This window comes from Electrona antarctica (assembly GCF_951216825.1).
Source record: "Electrona antarctica genome assembly, chromosome: 2".
Taxonomy (NCBI): Eukaryota; Metazoa; Chordata; class Actinopteri; order Myctophiformes; family Myctophidae; genus Electrona; species Electrona antarctica.
In genome coordinates, this window is record NC_136807.1 from 22,411,238 (window position 1) to 22,433,355 (window position 22,118).

Sequence of the window (22,118 nt, forward strand, 5' to 3'; positions counted from 1 at the left end):
CATGGCAGTATTTTGCTCTTACTTCATACTCAATAATCCCACTCCTGAGTATTGGAAAGGACACAACAGCATGTGGTCTAAATAGCATTATTGAGACATGTTGGGGTGAAATTTAAACATTAAAAACATTAAACAATGCAGATGACATACTGTATGTTGTGGAATGGGCTGTGGAGGAAATGGTCAACAAGATGATGGTTTAATTTTAAGCCTTGATTTAAGGTTTTATTTTTCTTCAGAAAGTGAAGGAGTTCCTTTCCAGCAGCTCTCTGACCTCCAAACTTCAATCCAAGCATGATCTGCTACATGATGCCATACAGAAAGGTAATGTCCTACTAGTACTAATGATGCTAACACTGAAAGTACCATTACTAATACTGGCATTCACAGAGACTGACATAGCACCAAGACCATGTATTGATCATTACTCCTACCGATAAAAACGCATGAAGATACAGTAAGGTTGAAAAACTGTCCAAGTCAGTCCAGTCTCCAAGGCCTTTAAGAAGGCCTTTGAGAACAATGCTGGTGACTTTGGTTTTATTGTGTAGACCACTTAAGTCTAATTTATAATTTGCTGATTGGCGGTGCCAGAAATAACTGCTAACAATATGACACCATATGTTGCCCACTTGAAAATCAGTTATTTTCTGTTTGGCTGAACATAATATGCACTATTCACGTGTAAAATAAAGGTTCAAATAACTTTGCTTTTGTGTTTCCCAGCCGAAGCAGTTGACAGTGATCCATCCAGGTAAGTGCAGCTCTCAGAGATACAGCCAAAGGTGAAGGAAGGAAGGAAGGAAGCGTGAAGTAGGAGGAAAGAGAGGAGAAGAGAAAGATGGGGGAGTGGGTGTCATGCAGGGACTGATTGATTCCTGCAAGGTGCTCGCACAATGTTTGTGCTCATTACACAGCCAAACTCACAGTTATCTAACAACTGCTAAAATCAATTACATCCAAAATGGATCTTCAAACTTACCTCTTTGATTATATCTGATGCAGTATACTGTAATAACTGTATATGACTTTGATTTAATCATTTAAATGATCATGGGTTGAAATCTAAGAGAAAGGTCAGAGTTATGTACAGGAGGCCCCCATACAGAGAGAGAGAGAGAGTTCAGTCTCTCATACATGGAGGCCCCCATACAGAGAGAGAGAGAGTTCAGTCTCTCATACATGGAGGCCCCCATACAGAGAGAGAGAGAGTTCAGTCTCTCATACATGGAGGCCCCCATACAGAGAGAGAGAGAGAGTTCAGTCTCTCATACATGGAGGCCCCCCATACAGAGAGAGAGAGAGTTCAGTCTCTCATACATGGAGGCCCCCATACAGAGAGAGAGAGAGTTCAGTCTCTCATACATGGAGGCCCCCATACAGAGAGAGAGAGAGTTCAGTCTCTCATACATGGAGGCCCCCCATACAGAGAGAGAGAGAGTTCAGTCTCTCATACATGGAGGCCCCCATACAGAGAGAGAGAGAGTTCAGTCTCTCATACATGGAGGCCCCCATACAGAGAGAGAGAGAGTTCAGTCTCTCATACATGGAGGCCCCCATACAGAGAGAGAGAGAGAGTTCAGTCTCTCATACATGGAGGCCCCCCATACAGAGAGAGAGAGAGAGTTCAGTCTCTCATACATGGAGGCCCCCATACAGAGAGAGAGAGTTCAGTCTCTCATACATGGAGGCCCCCATACAGAGAGAGAGAGTTCAGTCTCTCATACATGGAGGCCCCCATACAGAGAGAGAGAGAGTTCAGTCTCTCATACATGGAGGCCCCCATACAGAGAGAGAGAGAGTTCAGTCTCTCATACATGGAGGCCCCCATACAGAGAGAGAGAGAGAGAGTTCAGTCTCTCATACATGGAGGCCCCCCCATACAGAGAGAGAGAGAGTTCAGTCTCTCATACATGGAGGCCCCCCATACAGAGAGAGAGAGAGTTCAGTCTCTCATACATGGAGGCCCCCCATACAGAGAGAGAGAGAGTTCAGTCTCTCATACATGGAGGCCCCCCATACAGAGAGAGAGAGAGTTCAGTCTCTCATACATGGAGGCCCCCATACAGAGAGAGAGAGAGTTCAGTCTCTCATACATGCACCTCGCATACAACTGTGTGAAGTGGTATCATAGTTGTGATGTATTATATTTCCCAGAGTGCAATGTGCTCGGTCAGTACGTGTTTGGAAGTCCAGACCCGTTTCCCAGTACTGTCACAAACTCTTCACCACAGACATGCTCTCCTACATACAGGTAACGCACGCACGCACGCACGCACGCACGCACGCACGCACGCACGCACGCACGCACGCACGCACGCACACTCTTCCCCACAGATACTGTATACTCTACTTACTACATACAACGCACATGCACTTACAGTACAGTACACGTGCACATAAACCAATATAGAGTTTACTTATTGTATTGCATCACTGTATAACCCACAAGAGAAACATTTTGAGAAAACTCTAATGCAGAAAATGCAGAGTAGGAAATCTTTTACATACACACACACACGCACGCATGCACGTCGCACACTCACACTCAGAACCACTCAGTCCACTTGTCTATACTGTATCCTAATTGGTTCCTTCCTGTATTGAGTCATGCTTATGGCTTAGCTGTCTCTCATATTTTTTTCCATTTCCCCCGTTTATCTCTTCCGTCAAAGGGATTAAAATGCAATGGCCTCTATGCCTTCTCCTCTCTCTGCTCCTCTTGTTTTGTGTGTGTGTGTGTGTGTGCGTGCGTGCGTGCGTGCACGCACAAGTGTCTTGTGTGTGTGCAGTGCGTATCCGTGTCGGTTCCTTCTGCTACTAAATCTTTATTTGCCTTCTGTCTAGCTCTCACTTTACTAATCCTCTCTCTCTCTCTGTCTCTCTGTCTCTCTCTCTCTCTCTCTTCTGTCTCTCTCTCCCTCTGTCTGTCTCTGTCTCTTTCGCTCTTTTTCTTTCTCTCTCTCTCTCTCTCTCTCTCTCTCTCTCTCTCTCTCTCTCTCTGGCCTCTGTGCTGTGCTTGTCTCGGTGCAGAAGACGGAGGAGAATGTCTCGGACACAGGTACCGACCCAGTGCCAGTGACTTAAGTGTTTTCTTAATGCATGTGTAAGAGCAGTGTGTTGTACTGGTGACATCAAAGTCCAGGTAGTTGCTAGAACAGTGGCGAGAGCAGCTTTGGAAACCAATCATGTACAGTAAATGCTCCATGAAGACTGCCCTAAAGACTTTGAATTGGTTTGGTTTTAAACCACCCAATTCTAAGAATAAAAGCTTCTCTCTCTCTCTCTCTCTCTCTCTCTCTCTCTCTCTCTCTCTCTCTCTCTCTCTCTCTCTCTCTCTCTCTCTCTCTCTCCCCCCCCCCCCCCCGCCAGAGCTCCGGGCAGCAGATTCCTGTGGTGGTTGAAAGCTGCATTCGTTTCATAAACCTTCATGGTGAGTCTAGCAGGCTTCGACAATATGGCACTATGTGTGTGCGCGTGCGTGCGTGCCGGGGAGTGTGATCACTGGCATAAGTGTGAGAGAGAGGAGTTTTCTTTAAAAATATATATTTTTTTTTAAATGTCAATTAAATTAAGTCCCCTCACATCCGTGTGCAAATTACATCCTGCACACAATTCTACATTCATTCAAACTGAACTCTGACTGGAGAGGGAGTCTTGGAGATAGGTGTGCTCTAATCATTAGTAGGCCTACAATGTCCTGATGTGAAAGAACATATTTCAAAAGAAGAAGAAACAAGGTTGTCAATGAATATGGGAATCAAACTCTGTTATATTTATTATTTATTATATATTATATTATATATATATATTATATTTTATTTTTATCATAATAAAATGTCATGTTGATATGGCACACTGACTTTCAAGAAAATCAAAGCTTGACACTTGATGTACACAGAATCACAGATACAAATGGATAGATTGTTTTGTAGTTCTGCATGAGTGTGTCTCTAGGTGTATGTGGGCGTTTCATTCACTCTTACATCCCTATAAATATGTCTGGTCTGTCAGGCCTTCATCATGAAGGAATCTTCAGAGTTCCAGGGTCTCAGAGAGAAGTCAATCACATCCGAGATGCATTTGAGAGAGGTACAGTACAGCAGTGGTTCTCAACCTGTTTTGAGCTCTGGACCACGAGCATATTTTGAACAGCCATGGACCAGCGGTTATGATACAACACGGTGCAAAAAAGACAACTAATAATGTGTGTGTGTGTGTGTGTGTGTGTGTGTGTGTGTGTGTGTGTGTGTGTGTGTGTGTGTGTGTGTGTGTGTGTGTGTGTGTGTGTAGGAGAGGATCCTCTATCAGACAGTGAATGTGACCTGGACTCTGTGGCAGGCGTGTTGAAGCTGTACTTCAGGGGTCTGGAACCTCCTCTCTTTCCTTACGAGAGCTACTCTCAGCTGCTGGAGTGTTTCCGTAAGACATTTAACTTCACTTTCAACCTGCTTGTTTATTGTTTGCCTTTGAGAGCCTTTATCTTTAAGTTTGTATTGCTCCAATAGCATACACCACGTTTACTCAAACCACAGCAAGATTGTTTATTGCATATTGTATGCAGGGGTGAATTCTACACAGGTGTGTGTCTGCGTCTCTCTCTCTCTCCCTCTGCCCGGAATCACCTGATGCAAAATTGTTTACTCCTATGTTGCAGAGCTGCATCACTGGTTTATATAATTGACTGCTATTGCAGTCATGGACATGGCTGCAGTTCATGAGTCTGCTAGCCACAAAGACTTCTCTTGTTAGTGTGCAACTAAATTAACCACCAGACCTTTGCGGGTGCCACTTTAGAGCAGTGACTATACAAGTACACAGTAGGAATGGGAGAATATTAGATTAAAACACTTTTTGAAAAGATTGTCTGTGAAGTTGGCCGACCGGCCAAGGCTCCAAAAAGACAGAGGAGTCCAAGAATGCCCTTTTAGGGTTTTTATTCACATTTGCAGTCCAGTGCAGATTATAGTACGGTGCAGCCTTGGCAAAGACAATGACGAAAAACAAGATCTGGCCAAAATAACAGTTGTACACACATAAGCTGTAACAGGCCATACCCTTACTTTCCAAAGGGCCCTGCCAGCTGCACTTAGGCTGTTACCTGTGTGTCAACCAAGGTCTCACTAACACATATCACCTGCAGGCTCCCTTTTATAGGAGTGAGACATACCAAACCACATCACAGTAATAATGGGCAATTTTATTAACTCACCATAAGCAATAAGTTAACACACCATTACTGAAGGTTTTACCATTAACTTAAACTGAATGAAATGAAATGAAATTCCAGACGTCCATTCATACACAAACTATAGTTTCGTTTTAAATAAGATTTCTCTTGAATCAAACACCCCTCCTCCTCTGCAGCACTTGGCACCTTCCCAATCAACAGGAATGCCACGGCAGAGGGGAGGTGTGACTCACAATCACTTCAACTTCAAATCAATAAATAGATTTAAAACAATTAGTATACTTCAGCAATGCATTTCAGTTACAGTATCAATAAATAGAACATACACTTTACAACTTGACCCGCCACTTCCAAGCCGGCTGATTGATAATTAATTGGAAGCAGGTGTAGTAAAGTTTATGCAATGTCCTCAATCATTGTCTGTGTATAGGGCACGGGCTGCCCCGTGACAGTCTCCATTATTTTGAAAGCGACAGTGAGACAGAAAGGCGGACAGAGACACACAGAACACAACCCGGCTAGCTGGGAGTAGAACTAGCAAGGAACACACTGAAGAAGGCATGTGGTTATGTGTCCTAACTGCATATTCGTGAATAGGTATCCTCACGACTGAAATTAAATGAAATGATTACTATATTTACCCAGGGTATCTGGGCTAAGCTCAAGAACTTGTTTCCAGCCAGGCCCTGCTCATAGAACACATTTCATCGTAGTGGTTCAATGCCTTGTTCAAGGGCACTTCAGCGGTGGTAATTTTAACGTGTCGGACCGCTGATTCGAACTGGCGACCTTCCGGTATCAAGACCGCTCCGCAATCCGTTCGGCCACCGCTGCCACTTGACTCACGAGTGACTATTGCCTATAGCTCACTTACCAGTGTTCCTTCTGACAGTGTTTAGAGCCACTATAATGTTCACATAATGCCAGATTATGTGAACATGCTGCTGACATTTGTACACTTCTGTCTACCTTGCAAAGGATCATGGTTTGGCACGTCTCATTCTCTAGGCCACAAGTCTAGTAGTAGGTTACTGTTTGCTGACAGAAAGGTACCACAGTGTGTTGTTCAGGGTTTCTCTCTTTCTGAAGCAGGTTCAAAGTAGTACAGTTTGGCTCTGTGCCACAATGCCAGTTTGACTTTATTCTATATAAAGGACAGATTTTTCATTGTGATTACCTGCTTTGTGGCAAGGTCTGAATCTGTCTTTGTTTGTTTTTCCACACACACACTCAAAGACCCCCAAATTAATTGATATTTGGCCAATGCAGGCCCCCATCAGAAACTATTTTGTGCGCTGGACCCCATACATGATTTGTATTGTTAAAATGTTTCATAAAATATGTGTGTAAGTGGTTAAACTATCCTGATCCTCTATTAACACATTTTGTTGGGTACCCCCATGAACCCCTCAATGACCCCTGGCTCCCCCCCCCCCCCCCCCCCCGGCCCAACTTTGAGAACCAGTGCTCTTTCCCTCTAGTTTTCATGGTTTTCTTCTCTCAACTCTCTCATTGGCTTCACCTCTCCCCCTTCTCCCTCTTTGCAGAAATCGAGGGACTGATGGAGAAAGCGTCCCAGATCAAAGTGATAGTGTCGTCTTTCCCCAGGCCACTCCTCGTTGTCCTGCGTTACCTCTTTGCCTTCCTCAATCAGTAAGCTGCAGCAATAACCTCTCTCATGCTTGTCAAATTAACCATGTGTGAAAATGAAAATAAGAATACATTGTGAGCTAAGGTTAGTTATTATAGTTCAGTCAGACAACTCACGAATAGATACCAATATTTATTACAGAATGAGTAATGAGTGTGCATATGATATTTGACTTGGCGTTCGGCTCTGCTGGATTTCTCCCTGCTCGGCAAGATTAAGCAACAACATAAAACATTAAGAGCAGGGAGATAGATAAACAATAACCCCCCATGGGGAACATAAATAACAGAGCCCACCGGTGGTGCTGGGGTGGTGTCATTTAATTTAAGTCTCATTTAACTAAAACAAACTAAATATCAAAATATAGAATTTAAAAAGCATTTTAGTTAACTGAAATACAAATAAAAACAAGGTATAGAGGGTATGCGCGTGACATCATCATCATACCCGGAAGTTACACGGGAACGCCTACTACTGAGTAGATAAACTACTTTCTGTCCTTGACAGCCCATACATACATCCAAACAGAAAAGTCCTATCTGATTGCATTAACTGACGTTAAACGACGTTAAATTCACTTTGCCACTCACTTTGCCACTCGATTTGTGCATGCACATACTCTCTATTACAAAAAACAATAACTAACTGAAACTGTTTTGTGTTTTCACAAAAGGTTTTAGCAATTTGTTTGTCAACCTCGTTGAATCTTGACTAGTCCATACTAACCTGGTAACCATCCCGGTGGAACCAAAAAACGAAAAGTGGAAGAGCCAATCAGTGTGTGTGCTCAGGGCTCTATGAATGACAGACGTTGATTGGCTCTTGCGAAACGCCCACCCAGTGCTTAGGGCCAGACCAGTCCACCCAGCGCTTAGGGTCAGACCAGCCCACCCAGTGCTTAGGGCCAGACCAGTCCACCCAGCGCTTAGGGCCAGAACGGCCCACCCAACGCTTAGGGCCAGACCAGTCCACCCAGCGCTTAGGGCCAGACCAGCCCACCCAGTGCTTAGGGCCAGCCCAGTACACCCAGTGCTTAGGGCCAGAACGGCCCACCCAACACTTAGGGCCAGACCAGCCCACCCAGCGCTTAGGGTCAGACCAGCCCACCCAGCGCTTAGGGTCAGACCAGCCCACCCAGTGCTTAGAGCCAGACCAGTCCACCCAGAGCTTAGGGCCAGACCAGTCTACCCAGTGCTTAGAGCCAGACCAGTCCACCCAGTGCTTAGGGTCAGACCGGGATGGTTTACCACGCTATAAACCGATACACAAAAAGTAACACCAGAACTAATAAAAACTGAACTTTTTGCAAAAATAAAAACTAAGCTCAAGTAGCAAAAGCGAACCCACTTAAAAAAGTTAAAAACGAATGAAAAATCCCAAACTAATCTAAGCTTGGTGTGTCCCGTCCACCCAGCGTGTCCCAGTACAGTGATGAGAACATGATGCTACCCTACAACCTGGCGGTGTGCTTCGGCCCCAGCCTGCTGAGGGGGGCGGAGCCCGGCGACGCTGTTGCCAGGCAGCCGCAGATCAACGACCTGGTGAAGACCATGATCATCCAGCATGACGCCATCTTCCCCAGCCAATCGGAACTGCCGGGGCCCGTCTACGAGAAGCACATGACCCTGGAGCAAGAATACTGGTGAGAGATGAGTTTCTCCTTGTCAACATGGAGGTGGGGGTGGGTGTAGCCGTTGCCTTGGCGTCATCAAGGTGCATTTTGTTATGTTTTGCTAATTTAGTCCGTTTTTGAAGTTCAAAGGCAGCAAGTCGAAGAACTAACTGGTTAGACACGAATACAAAATGACATCATTCAGGACTTTGGATGTATTCGGAGTTCGGACGTTCTCCAAGATGTTATGAATATCTGAACAAGTCCATTATCAATTTTGTTGTCTAAAAATAATCATTTCAATTCTAATGTGTGTGTGTTGAGGTATTTTGCTATGATAAGAGAAAGAATATGCATGTGCATTACCAGTACTCGCTCCATGAGTGGTAAATGAAATGTTCTCTGCATGGATAATGTGGTTAATTACAGCGGTATTTTAATTGTCACATGAGCTGTAGCCTCGTGGTACAGCAGAGTGCTCATAGTGGTCCTTCAGATTGCATAATCAGAGAGGAACGGCACGTGCAGCAGTCAGTGAAAATGTGAAACAGAAGTAGAACTCTGTAACAACCTCAATCCCTGTTTCGCTTTGTCTGCAGTGAACCAATTACTGAAGAGGGAGATGGAGAAGCTGAGCATTTACCCAGTGAGGAGGGTGAGCACAGTACTAGGAACCAAAACTCTATGTATAATAAATACACAATTATGCACAAATTAGTCAAATGTTCCATGTTCATGGAATTAAATCAGGTAATGTAGTACGATACACGGAATTGCAGTTGAATATATATAATATTATAATATTGAAGTACCGTATACTGTATGTATAAATGTGTGTGTGTGTGTGTGTGTGTGTGTGTGTGTGTGTGTGTGTGTGTGTGTGTGTGTGTGTGTGTGTGTGTGTGTGTGTGTGTGTGTGTGTGTGTGTGTGTGTGTGTGTGTGTGTGTGTGTGTGTGTGTGTGTGTGCGTGTGTGTGTGTGTGTGCGTGCGTGTGTGCACAGAGTGGGAGGCGGTGGCAATGTTTGACTATGTGGCAAGGTCTCCGGCTGAGCTGTCCTTCAAGCAAGGAGATCTCCTCATACTTAACAGCAAGGCATCTTGTGATTGGTGGAGGGGGGAAGTGGGAGGTGTGAAGGGCCTCATCCCTCACAAGTACATCAACGTCCTTGATGGGTAAGTGACAGTTCCGCATTTGTTCTCGGAAGGCCTTCCATACGACCATACCTTAATTCTGGGTTTCTTAATATACTCTTTGTGGGTCACTAGTGTTCATCACTACTGTAAATGGCCACTCCTGAAAGGACAGAAGTACCATTAATTCAATTTAGTTGAGGTTAGGGATGGATTTAAATTTTGTTTTATATTTATATTTTGTTTACTTAATTTTTGGCATGGATTTAATTAATTCAGTTTAGTTAAGAATAAACATGTTTTTTTATGAATCTAGTGTAGTTAAGGTTAGGCATGGGTTTAATTCGGTTTAGTTAAGGTTAGGCATGGGTTTAATTCGGTTTAGTTTAGGTTAGGCATGGGTTTAATTCGGTTTAGTTTAGGTTAGGCATGGGTTTAATTCGGGTTAGTTAAGGTTAGGCATGGGTTTAATTCGGTTTAGTTAAGGTTAGGCATGGGTTTAATTCGGTTTAGTTAAGGTTAGGCATGGGTTTAATTCGGTTTAGTTAAGATTAGGCATGGGTTTAATTCGGTTTAGTTAAGGTTAGGCATGGGTTTAATTCGGTTTAGTTAAGGTTAGGCATGGGTTTAATTCGGTTTAGTTAAGGTTAGGCATGGGTTTAATTCGGTTTAGTTAAGGTTAGGCATGGGTTTAATTCGGTTTAGTTAAGGTTAGGCATGGGTTTAATTTGGTTTAGTTAAGGTTAGGCATGGGTTTAATTCGGTTTAGTTAAGGTTAGGCATGGGTTTAATTCGGTTTAGTTAAGGTTAGGCATGGGTTTAATTCGGTTTAGTTAAGGTTAGGCATGGGTTTAATTCGGTTTAGTTAAGGTTAGGCATGGGTTTAATTCGGTTTAGTTAAGGTTAGGCATGGGTTTAATTCGGTTTAGTTAAGGTTAGGCATGGGTTTAATTCGGTTTAGTTAAGGTTAGGCATGGGTTTAATTCGGTTTAGTTAAGGTTAGGCATGGGTTTGTTGTAGTTAAAGCGGCACTAAACTTTCCTCTTACCCCCGAATTTGAACCAGGTTTCTTGCGGAAGTGCTGACATTGTACCATTGAGCTAGTAGAGCCTGCCTGCTTGGCTACTCAGGGGATAAATTGAATATTGACCATCAGTTAAAAATGCGTATCAGATCCACATGACACATGACTTTTGACACAATCTAAATGTCTGAGTAGAAGAGCAGGGGGATAAAATACAACCACTGCAATTGTAATTTATATTGTATTAACATACTCTATTGTGGAGATTGGACACAATTACATTTTATTAATTAAAAGAAAAGTTACATAGTGTCCCTTTAAGGTTAGGCTAAGGATCTGGTGAGTACGTTCTGGTGGGACATCTGTCTTCTCTAGGGGGACCATTGAGTGACAGCCAATAATAACATGCATAATACATACATAATAATAAGCCTACAGGTACCAGACACTACATTTCTCAATACGTTTATTAGGTTTTATTTGTTAATGTTTCGTAATCTTAGGCTAGCGATAAATGTACTAAAATTATGATTATCTACTTGAAAGCTCCCCAAATTACCCAATACCCCCCAACACTGCCTTTGAGTGTAATGTATAGTATATTGTACAGTACACATGTACCTCTGGACATGGTGAATTGTAATGGATTTCCTTTCTTTGGGGAACTCAAGAACTCAAGAATGGATGGAATATATATTTATTGAATATAAAATGAGCAATATATTTATTATGGTTTGGCGAGGAATTGGATCTGCTTTTTAGGTACTCAGATCAAGCGCATCAGTCCCGACCATGGGGACTCTGAATCTCCCGTACCTAAACAGTAGATCCAAAACGACAGGTGGTAGCTGGGGTGGAGGAGGGTGAGCAGCAAAGTTTAGCATACAGCAGCGCAGCAGTATCAGTGTGCAGCAGCAAGTATAAGTGAGTGCAAACCTTCCAGTTTAAATAGCCGGTATGAAGATGGAGTGAGTGTGTGATTGGCTGAGTGAATCATGTGAATGAGAGCGTGATGCTGAGGCGGCCCAATTAACAGCCGGCAGCAACTGCAATGAGGTTTCCTGACTGAACTTGCTCTGCACATGTATGTGACAGGCGCGATGCTCATTTGTCCTTCTCTCTTCCATTCTCCATCAGTTCAGAGCGAGGGAAGAAGGACGAAGGGGGAGGAGGTGGAAGCACTGGTAACTTGACAGTTGAGGATCCACAAGCAGAGAATACTACCCGGTACACACACACACACACGCACGCACGCACGCACGCACGCACGCACGCACGCACGCACGCACGCACGCACGCACGCACGCACGCACGCACGCACGCACGCACGCACGCACGCACGCACGCACGCACGCACGCACGCACGCACGCACGCACGCACGCACGCACGCACGCACGCACGCACGCACGCACGCACGCACGCACGCACGCACGCACGCACGCACGCACGCACGCACGCACGCACGCACGCACGCACGCACGCACGCACGCGCGCATGTGCACGCGCGCGCGCACACGCATGTGCACGCGCGCGCGCGCGCACACATGCACACACACATGCACACACTCACACACTCACACACACACACACGCAGCCGCACGCGCGCGTAGGCGTGCACACACACACACACACACACACACACACACACACACACACACACACACACACACACACGAATGAATGAATGAATGAATGAATACATAAATTAAAATTAGAATGCACATGTACTCAAACTCACTTCCATGGGAACACATGAAAACACACAAGCACGCACAAGCTGTTGCCCATGAGTGCACACAGCAAAGAGAAACCAACATTTGTGTGCACATTGGAACAGGATGCGGGTAAACAGTGACAGTGCTTCGTTGCCAGGGAGACAGCGAGGAAGCGAGGGGAGCCCCATTCGCAAGCCGCCCACCTCTCCTGCTGCACGCCACCTACCAGGGTGAGACTGGAACACACACACACACACACACACACACACACACACACACACACACACACACACCGCGATGCGTTTTGAGCTTGTACAGCAGATCTGCTAGTTTTGAATTTGAATCCTGAGAAGCAAGAATTTTTGACATAATGAGGCTTATTTCCACCGACAGCAATGATATAACAACATATCGTGTATCTCGTGAATATAAATTTCAATTTCCAGAGTGGAAAATCCTGGAACATAAACAATGAGTTATCGTATTAATTTGGAAATATTGTATGATTGTAATTGATCATATTTGTGTTTTATATTGAATAACCCCCCCCCCCCCCCCCCCCCCCCCCCTCCCTCTTTCAGTAACCAGGAGCGCCGGCACACTCTGGACACTGTGAGACAGGGTGGAATCAGAGCCACAGACAGACTTCCAGTTGTACAGACAGACAAGCCGCCAGTAGACAAGGTCTGCAGTTCATCGCAGTCTTCTGAATGCACATTATTGGTTGTAATTTACATGTACTGCGCTGGCAAAAGTACGATGTCAATGCATAATTAAATATATGTTGTGTATTCCCTGTAGTGGGTATTCAGCTGAATTCAAAATTAAATTATAATATGAGAAATTATTTCACTTTGAAAATTTATTTTTTGTTTTGTTGTTTTTCTCACTGGCTCTGTCGCTCTCCTTTTCTCATTCTCCATTTCTCTCAACCATGCACCCTCCGTTTCTCTTTGCACCCTCCGTTTCTCTTCTCTCTCTCTCTCTCTCTCTCTCTCTCTCTCTCTCTCTCTCTCTCTCTCTCTCTCTCTCTACATCTCTCTCTCTCTACATCTCTCTCTCTACATCTCTCTACATCTCTCTCTCTCTCTACATCTCTACATCTCTCTCTCTCTACATCTCTCTCTCTACATCTCTCTACATCTCTCTCTCTCTCTACATCTCTCTACATCTCTCTCTCTACATCTCTCTACATCTCTCTCTCTCTCTACATGTCTCTACACCTCTCTCTCTACATCTCTCTACATCTCTCTCTCTCTCTACATGTCTCTCTCTACATCTCTCTCTCTACATCACTCTCTACATCTCTCTACATCTCTCTCTCTACATCTCTCTCTCTCTACATGTCTCTACATCTCTCTCTCTCTACATGTCTCTACATCTCTCTCTCTACATCTCTCTCTCTCTACATGTCTCTACATCTCTCTCTCTAAATGTCTCTACATCTCTCTCTCTACATGTCTCTACATCTCTCTCTCTACATCTCTCTACATCTCTCTCTCTCTACATCTCTCTCTACATGTCTCTACATCTCTCTCTCTCTCTCTCTCTCTCTCTCTCTCTCTCTCTCTCTCTACATCTCTACATCTCTCTCTCTCTACATCTCTCTACATCTCTCTCTCTCTCTACATGTCTCTACATCTCTCTCTCTACATCTCTCTACATCTCTCTCTCTCTCTACATGTCTCTCTCTACATCTCTCTCTACATCACTCTCTCTACATCTCTCTACATCTCTCTCTCTCTCTCTCTCTCTACATCTCTCTCTCTACATGTCTCTACATCTCTCTCTCTCTACATGTCTCTACATCTCTCTCTCTACATGTCTCTACATCTCTCTCTCTACATGTCTCTACATCTCTCTCTCTACATGTCTCTACATCTCTCTCTCTACATCTCTCTACATCTCTCTCTCTCTACATCTCTCTCTACATGTCTCTACACCTCTCTCTCTCTCTACATCTCTCTCTCTACATCTCTCTCTCTCTCTACATCTCTCTCTCTACATCTCTCTCTCTCTACATCTCTCTCTCTACATGTCTCTACATCTCTCTCTCTCTACATCTCTCTCTCTACATCTCTCTACATATCTCTCTCTCTACATCTCTCTCTCTACATCTCTCTACATCTCTCTCTCTCTCTACATGTCTCTCTGTCTCACAGGAGATGATCAGTCGTCAGATGAACTCAGTGTTTAAGGAGCTCCTGTCCCGTCAGCCTTCCCAGCAGTCCTCTACACCTCCCTCCTCGTCGTCCTCCTCTTCTTCCTCCTCCTCTTCCTCTTCCTCCTCTGTGACTCAGTCCGTCCCCACTGTCAAAAAAGGTGGTTTTGGACTCAGAGGGCGGGCCCTTTTCAGACCAGTGGACCAATAGAAAGAAGCGTTGGACTGTAGAGGTGATTGATTGGTTGATCGATCGATTGATTATGCATTTGATGAAGATGTTGCTTTATTTTTCTGACACGTGTGTGTAATATCTACTTGTCTGCCATCTCATAGTGCCACTAGTCTCAGTGCCGTATTATAGTACCTCCAGTGTGTTTTGTGATTGATTTTTTTCAGTCTTTTTTATCGTTTTGGATTTCTTTTTTTAATGGGTGGAGGTGGCATTGAGGGGGGGGGGGGGGGGTCTGTCTTTTGCATTTTCGAAATCAGGGATGTGATATCACTGAGACTGACTTCTTATACAGCTAGTTGTGTGAGCTACACTGTCACAACAACATTTATTTGAGTTAAGCTGCCCCCTGGTGGCAAGTCTGAGATCAGCTCATGGACATTAGAATTCCCTAAATTTAAAATACTAGTGACTGATCTGGCCTGTGTCTAGGAGTGCCTTCACGTGTTTTACTCCCCGCCTTTATTTCACTTTGGAGGTTAAAGCCTACTGACATATTTAAAGTATTAAAAAAGTAAAACTAATTGCTGACTGGACAAGGGCATCAGCAGGGAAGTTGAAAGCTATATGAAGTGAGACCAATATTTTATATCAGCATGCCTCACACACGCACTCACGCACAGATGAAATGACAGATGACATTCCCCTAAATATGTGACAAATGGCCTGATGGGTAGGCCGCAACTCAGGGCTTTTCCAGAGTTAGGGATTGGGCCAACTCAGGGTTGGCTTGCAAGAAGACTGAGAGCAAAGAGTTATTAACTCAGGACTTTGGTTGACTAACTTTTCAACTGGAAACTGTATCCTAGCCTCAAGAGCCAAAATGGCCTCTGTGTCAGAGAGGATCCTGGGAATTCCCTCTGGTTTTAAACTATGAAAGCAGTGGTAACACTTTCGAGCCATTATCGAGACATGTCTCATCCCATTCGTCCGCAAAGTTGAGCCCTGTAACTTTATTCTAGCTCCACCCACAGGTCCCGTTCACTTGTGTTACAGGATGGTTTCTGTGGGGTGTACAATGCAGTTGCTTTGTGTCCAAATAGCATTTCCTCCTGTAGTGTTTCAGAATTTTAACTGATTCTGTTTCTGTGATTAGAACACCCTCTGTTATTCCCGGTCTCTGTTGGATGATGTCACTAGATTTACTGTGATTAATAATTGTATGTGGTCAAAAAATACAATAAAGATGATCAAGTGATGAATGGTTTAGCTGGCTGTAATAATAACTGGTCTCTCAAGTCCTTTTTCGCATTACTTTGCATTGTTGCAATTCAAATAAGTACTATTGTGCAATATGATATGTGTTTCTCAACCAAAGGGCCAGAACTGAAAAATGAGATGCAAGATGTTCCTGACAGGGTGAGGTCAACTTCTACATGATAGAGCATTGTGCTATATTATCTTGGATCCTGATTTTTTGGAATCCCCATGTGAAACCAGCTGAGAACCATGCCACACGTCACCAGGTTTAAATGTGCACATTTCATTGTTTCATCTAGAGTTAGGACAACACTGTGGACCTGTAACAGGACCTTCTCAATCTCAACCTCCATTCCTGTCCCTAAAATAACCCCATTCCACGGCTGTCTATCCACCCACACACATGTTGCACGCACAGTTGAACAGCCACTAAAAGCACATTACTGTCTGTCTGTCTAACTCTAACTCTGTCGAGTTGTAATGTGTGTCTGTAACCACCCCCCCAAAATCAGCTCAAGGGGACATTGTGATTGAGTGTTTGAATTGATCACATTGACATCTTACATTAGCACTTCATGCAGGGTTCCTTTAACACAAGGGATTTTTTTTACAAGGTAAGTGGGTGATTTATTGCTGTTAACATTGCAGACCTTATACCTCATATATCAAATTATACTCTGAACATCCTGTTCCAATGTGCACACAAATGTTTGTTTCTCTTTGAACTTTAATGTTGAGTTAAAAAGTTGTAAACATGAGTTGGTGGAGGTTTTGTGTTTCATAGCTCTGGGTACTGCTGGTTTTCTTTTCAATTGCATTTATCTGGTGCTCTGGCTGGTGTAATCTCTGTTTCTATGATTGGTGTGAAACCCAGCAGTGTTCTGTATGCCCAGGACTGGAGACGAAAACCACTGTTAATATCATATGCCATCGCCATGAAGGTCTCTCTGCCTTGGGACATATGAATGAATCTTTGCCAAATTAATTCCTCTTTTTTTAATTCTTAAAATGTGCAGTATATGGACAACAAAAACATGTTATCAAGTCTCAAGGCTGTCTCAGGAAGTATTTTTTTTATCATAACTATGTGGTGAATCTAAATTATGCACACTGGTGAGAAACATATAATTAAGGAGATATGATATGATAGTGTGGATTAATGTTTTGTCATTTAAAATGACCACTTGCTATTTACAGTATTATCATGGTTTCTTTTGGGGGGTAAAAGAACAGGTGGTTGTTCCTGTGCTTAGCTCTCTGTTACACAACACATGCTCGCAATGCTCTAGGAGGGTGTGTGTGTGTGTGTGTGTGTGTGTGTGTGTGTGTGTGTGTGTGTGTGTGTGTGTGTGTGTGTGTGTGTGTGTGTGTGATACATTAGCGAGAGCTAGTGGGCTATAGCCTTGACTTGTGTGTACATGTTGATATTATGCCCCCCCCCCTTCCCCCCCCTCCCCATACACTAGTAGTCATAATGATGGTGAGTGATGACTGTCTGGTGGAGTGTCCTATTGACGAGGATGAGGATGATGAGGAAGATGCTGGAGGTGAAGTGCAAATAAACCCACCTCCACCACCACCTCCGGAGTTTGCCTCCAAACCCCTGCCAACACCCTCTCCTAACGGTCGGCCCACAGTCCCTGCCACGCCTACATCAATCAACATAAACCCTGCCAACAGGGACCCTTACGGCATCAACCAGCATCTAAAGGTACTATGGAAGGAACTATGTAAAGGACATCCTATCCATATCTCTCCTTATTTCATATACAAGAAGTATAATTGATCCAAGGCTATATCTCTCTTCTTCTCAGAGCCTATATAAATTAAAATTAGAAGATCTTGCAACATTACTATCACATTATTATTATTTCCCCACACACGGGAAAAACTGTTTGTAAAAAGTGCAATGCTTAATAGGCCTACAGGATAGATGCATGATGGGGGGGGCAATTGCAATGACTTCCACGGACTGTGCAAGTGTGCAAGTCCTTTGTGCCAGGACTGGGCCTTTGTTCCACAACCAAGCCGCATTATGCTCTGTTCTGTACTTTGGGATTACTGACTCTTGGAACACTTGTAAATGGATTACTGGGATGTACACTACAGAACCATGACTTTGCTGTGTATTCTACAGTATTATACTCTGCAATTCAGCACATCCCCCATTGTAGCTTTTTTGTTGCTGCTAACTTGCTTTCTACTTACTTACTTACTTACTTACTTACTTACTTACTTACTTACCCCTTCTGGGACATAGGCCATCAACAAGCGATCTCCAGGCATCTCTACCTTGCTTTCTTACTTTATTTTATTTTATATCATTACATTCCAGTACTATTTTTATTATTATCTTGTGTACTGTATATTGTGTTGCTGTTGCACAGTCTAGCTTATATCCTACCTGTATGAATGAGTAACAAACAAACCCCTTTTATTGCTTTTTATTCTCTTGATTCTCAGATATCTATACTGTAGGTCAGACACGCTCTGACCAGTATTTCATTTTAATTTGTTTATCGTATCCTTATCTCTCTGTACTGTACTGTAACTGTACTGTGTTTCACTGCTGTTGCTGCAATGACATCAGACACTATCCCCCCCCCCCCCCCCCCCCCCCCCCTCTATTTCCCTTGCTCTTCCTTTCTTTCTGTCAGAATAGGTAGAGGTCAGCGACGTGCTGGCTGAGCCCATGTCGCCCCACAGCATTGACAGGGTGTGGGTGTACAGTGTTGTGGCCTTCGAGTCAGCCCGGTTGTGGACATACAGGTGTCTTTCTCTGCTGTTGGCGGTGCCCCTCGCCCTTCTCTCTGGCATCTTATTGGCCCTTCTGGCCTGTCTGCACATCTGGTAAGCAACAGTTGAGGTCCAGGTATATCAAAAGTATTGGTAACTAAGTACATTTATGCAAGTACTTATTTTCGTGTCTTCGAAGCATGTGGTTATACTGTATGGCAGTTTCCCATTTCTTTAGTTTACACAGTCTTTTGCATTATTATTGAACTCGAGACCTTTTAAATTGAACTGGTTAGGTAGAAGAGGGCAGACAAGGCAGTGCTGCATCGTATGGTCCTCTTCTCCACATTCATAGATGGTTGGGACAGTTTTGATCGCCCTATTCCTGTTCTCTGGTGGTTGAGTGTCTTCCACTGGACCCATGGTGCTTCTGAGCCAGAACGGAGATCTTTAGAAGGGGGGATTCCCATGTGAATAGGAGTGGTGTCATTCTCGAGCTTTTTTGTCCATATCTGGAGTCTGGTTTCTTCCCGAGATGTTGTTAGGGGCTGGACATGGCTGAGGAAGCTTCTGCTAGACTTCAGTTGTTGGGCCGGAGTTCATGTCCATGAAGGAGGTGGCATTCATCACTGGTAGCTTTTGTGATCTCTATTCTCTACTCTGCTCACATCAGCAGGGGCAAAGCCAGCAAGGAGATGCGGGTTGTTCAAGTTGGTAGGCTTCAAGCAGCCAGTGATCAAGCGGCAGGTGTTGTTCAATGCTGAGTCTAATTTCTTGGCATCGGTTGATCTTTCCCAAACAGGATACACACACTCTGCTGAGGAATTATAGCACATATAGCACATATAGAACTATGTTGTTTCGGGAGCTGACTTTCAGTTTGGTGTTTTTGATGTGCTGATGTACTGTATATACTAGCCTACTGTACTATAAGTATTTTACGTTACGTTACTTTATTTTATACTTATATATATACTTTATATTGTACTTTTTAGTCAACTGCAATTAATTTTGACAAATTTAGTTTACTAATTTATTTGCAGATTTAGATTAATACAAAACATGAACTGATACGCAAAGCCCCACCTTTACCAGCTGCAACATTATTAAACAAACAAAATTTGTTTAATATAGCCGATCTACGAGCTTGTAGATTGTTTCACATGGAATCAAGTATGCATTTCAGACAAGCAGTACAAAATCTATTCTATTGAATTCAGTATCCCCCACCCTTCGCCCCTTGCCCGCCCTTCATCCTTCCATCCCTTCCCAACACTCCCTCCTTGCAATACCCTATTAATTAAACAATGGATGTGTTTATTAATTAAACACATCCACTGCATCACAGAGTCAGCAGGTCCTTCAAATCTGATCCACAGTGAAATTGTGTCCTGTTGGGCATGGTTAATCCTTGCCGATGACATTCCAGATAGGCATAGTGAATGTCCAAAAAGTTTGTTTTGGAATGTCATGTGGAGGTTTCCAGCGTTGGACTATAATTATTTTGCCTCCAGCCAGACTTTCCGTGACTTTACAATAAGAGACAGATTAGTACTGTCAGATTAGTACTGGCATTTAAAAGATGTATGAGTACAACTGGACCGGTCCATTAAAAGTTGTACTTCCACCAGGTCAGTTAAAGTTCTTATAACCTTTCCCGAGTACTCCAAAATCCCCAGACATTCCCATACAGCATGGACAAAAGAGTGCAAGCGGTTCCCAGGGAACAGTGCAATACGGATCAGGTGCCAATCCTTCAAAACTTCAAATGTATACTTATGATTTGTTTTTTTTGATGCACTTGATACATTGTCAAATAGCATCCCAGACTTTCATTCCTGTTGAGGGCGTATAATTCTGAGTTTAATTGATCATATCAAGTATGACATATTTTTTTAGGATAGGAGCACTCTGGAACCAGCTAAGAATGAGATGGTCTTTTAACTCTGTTCCCCAGGGAACCCTGAGCAGATCTCACTCTGAAGTAAAAGAAAAAGAATGCCTATCAATATCTTGAGATAAGATCCTGAAAGTCAAGAATATTAACTGATCCATTAATATCTTGAAGGGCCCTAAATTAATGCCATTCTCTTCCCAATTCCTAATGAACAGTCTCTCCCCAGACAACATATGATTGTTTTAAATCCTATTTCTCTACTGCTCTAAAGACCTGTAATAAACATGAAAACATTATTTGGGCCATAATACCAATTACAAATGAATCAGGAAGAATCTAATGCCACAGACGAAAAACAGACTAAGTCCACACTATTTATCCATAATGTATAAATGATAGATAAGGGTTCAGGACAACGAGGCCTTTTCGTGGAGGGGTCAGAATGAAATTTGGACTTAGACTGTTTTTCGTCTGTGGTACTCAACAACTTCTGCTTCCAGGAAGATGTGTTATCCTCCTCCATCCAGACTTTGAGACTTCTCAACACAAATGACCAGTGATACAATTTGAAATTAGGACATGCCCATCTCCTAGCAGACATCCTGTATTGAATCACTGAACATTTTATGCTACGTTGTTTACTATTCCCAATGTATTTTCTTACATGGTTATAGGGTTAGTGAGGTGTCCAAGCATCTTAATGCCAATACCTTTGTACTTTTATTCTGGTAAAAATGTTGATTGCAGAGTCAAGATCGAGTCACAGAGTAGGCCTATTTCTACGTTGAGTTAAATCTGAATGATAATTTGCTCAGTCTTTTTTTCTTCTGACCCTCTGCTTTCATTCCCATTCTTCCTGTGTTCCTCCTTCAGGTGTGTGATGCCTTGCATCCAGCTGAGCCACACCTTTCTTCCATGCCTCAGGTCATTGTGGATGTGTGTTGTGAACGTTCTCATCTCTCCCTTCTGCTCATCCGTCGCCCGCTGCTGCAGCCAAATTACTATTTCACTGTCTAATAAGGACCAGCCTCTAATGAGTGACAAACTCACTGCATGAGTGTGTGTGTGTGTGTGTGTGTGTGTTACGTGTGTGCGCGCACGCATGCGCGCGCGCGCGTGTGTGTGTGTGTGTGTGTGTGTGTGTGTGTGTGTGTGTGTGTGTGTGTCACCGTGTCACCGTGTCACCTTTACAGTCAAAGCCAGATTACAGGTCCTTCCAACCAGACTCAATCTCTGTGGTGGCCTAACACGTTTCCTCCTCATTGTCTGCACCATGACCACACTCTGTTACAGAAACACTGTCACATATTCTTAATGGCTTCTATGTATATAAGGGAATGTACATTGCTAGGCACGACAGAATTGTTAAGTTCATATGTTTCATCATCTGCCAAAATGTATAAGCACTCACGTGTTTCAACTGCCATGTTCATGCACAATAATGAAAATGATGCCTTTTCAGATGTCACAGCTAATACACCAGATATTGTTGTTGTTGATGAAGACAGTAGAGAAGTGACCATTTTGGAAGTGGCATGTAGCCTACATTTGACCACAGTCTGGAAG

General features: G+C 43.5%; 3 protein-coding genes across 3 annotated transcripts in view; 2 read left to right on the forward strand and 1 right to left on the reverse strand.

Annotated features, from left to right (window-relative positions):
• The window catches only part of arhgap4b (Rho GTPase activating protein 4b), a 37,316-nt gene extending 22,400 nt beyond the window's left edge, over positions 1–14,916 (forward strand). The window contains exons 11-24 of the mRNA XM_079524188.1: positions 240–324; positions 727–754; positions 2,158–2,254; positions 3,373–3,433; positions 4,015–4,092; positions 4,294–4,422; positions 6,739–6,844; positions 8,257–8,484; positions 9,054–9,109; positions 9,457–9,628; positions 11,748–11,837; positions 12,449–12,556; positions 12,908–13,010; positions 14,489–14,916. Coding sequence (XP_079380314.1) covers positions 240–324; positions 727–754; positions 2,158–2,254; positions 3,373–3,433; positions 4,015–4,092; positions 4,294–4,422; positions 6,739–6,844; positions 8,257–8,484; positions 9,054–9,109; positions 9,457–9,628; positions 11,748–11,837; positions 12,449–12,556; positions 12,908–13,010; positions 14,489–14,698 — 1,551 coding nt within the window. The 3' untranslated portion in view covers positions 14,699–14,916. The remainder of the gene's footprint in view (positions 1–239; positions 325–726; positions 755–2,157; positions 2,255–3,372; positions 3,434–4,014; positions 4,093–4,293; positions 4,423–6,738; positions 6,845–8,256; positions 8,485–9,053; positions 9,110–9,456; positions 9,629–11,747; positions 11,838–12,448; positions 12,557–12,907; positions 13,011–14,488) is intronic.
• LOC306934868 (ubiquitin-conjugating enzyme E2 variant 1) overlaps positions 1–22,118 on the reverse strand; it is a 521,434-nt gene that overhangs the window by 124,194 nt on the left and 375,122 nt on the right. The gene's annotated exons all lie outside the window — the stretch shown is intronic.
• Positions 17,394–21,609, forward strand: cav4b (caveolin 4b; the record flags this gene model as incomplete). The annotated part of the gene is made up of 3 exons (XM_079514408.1): positions 17,394–17,630; positions 18,582–18,769; positions 21,426–21,609. The coding sequence occupies 3 exons, from the start codon at positions 17,394–17,396 to the stop codon at positions 21,607–21,609; spliced, it is 609 nt and encodes a 202-aa protein (XP_079370534.1).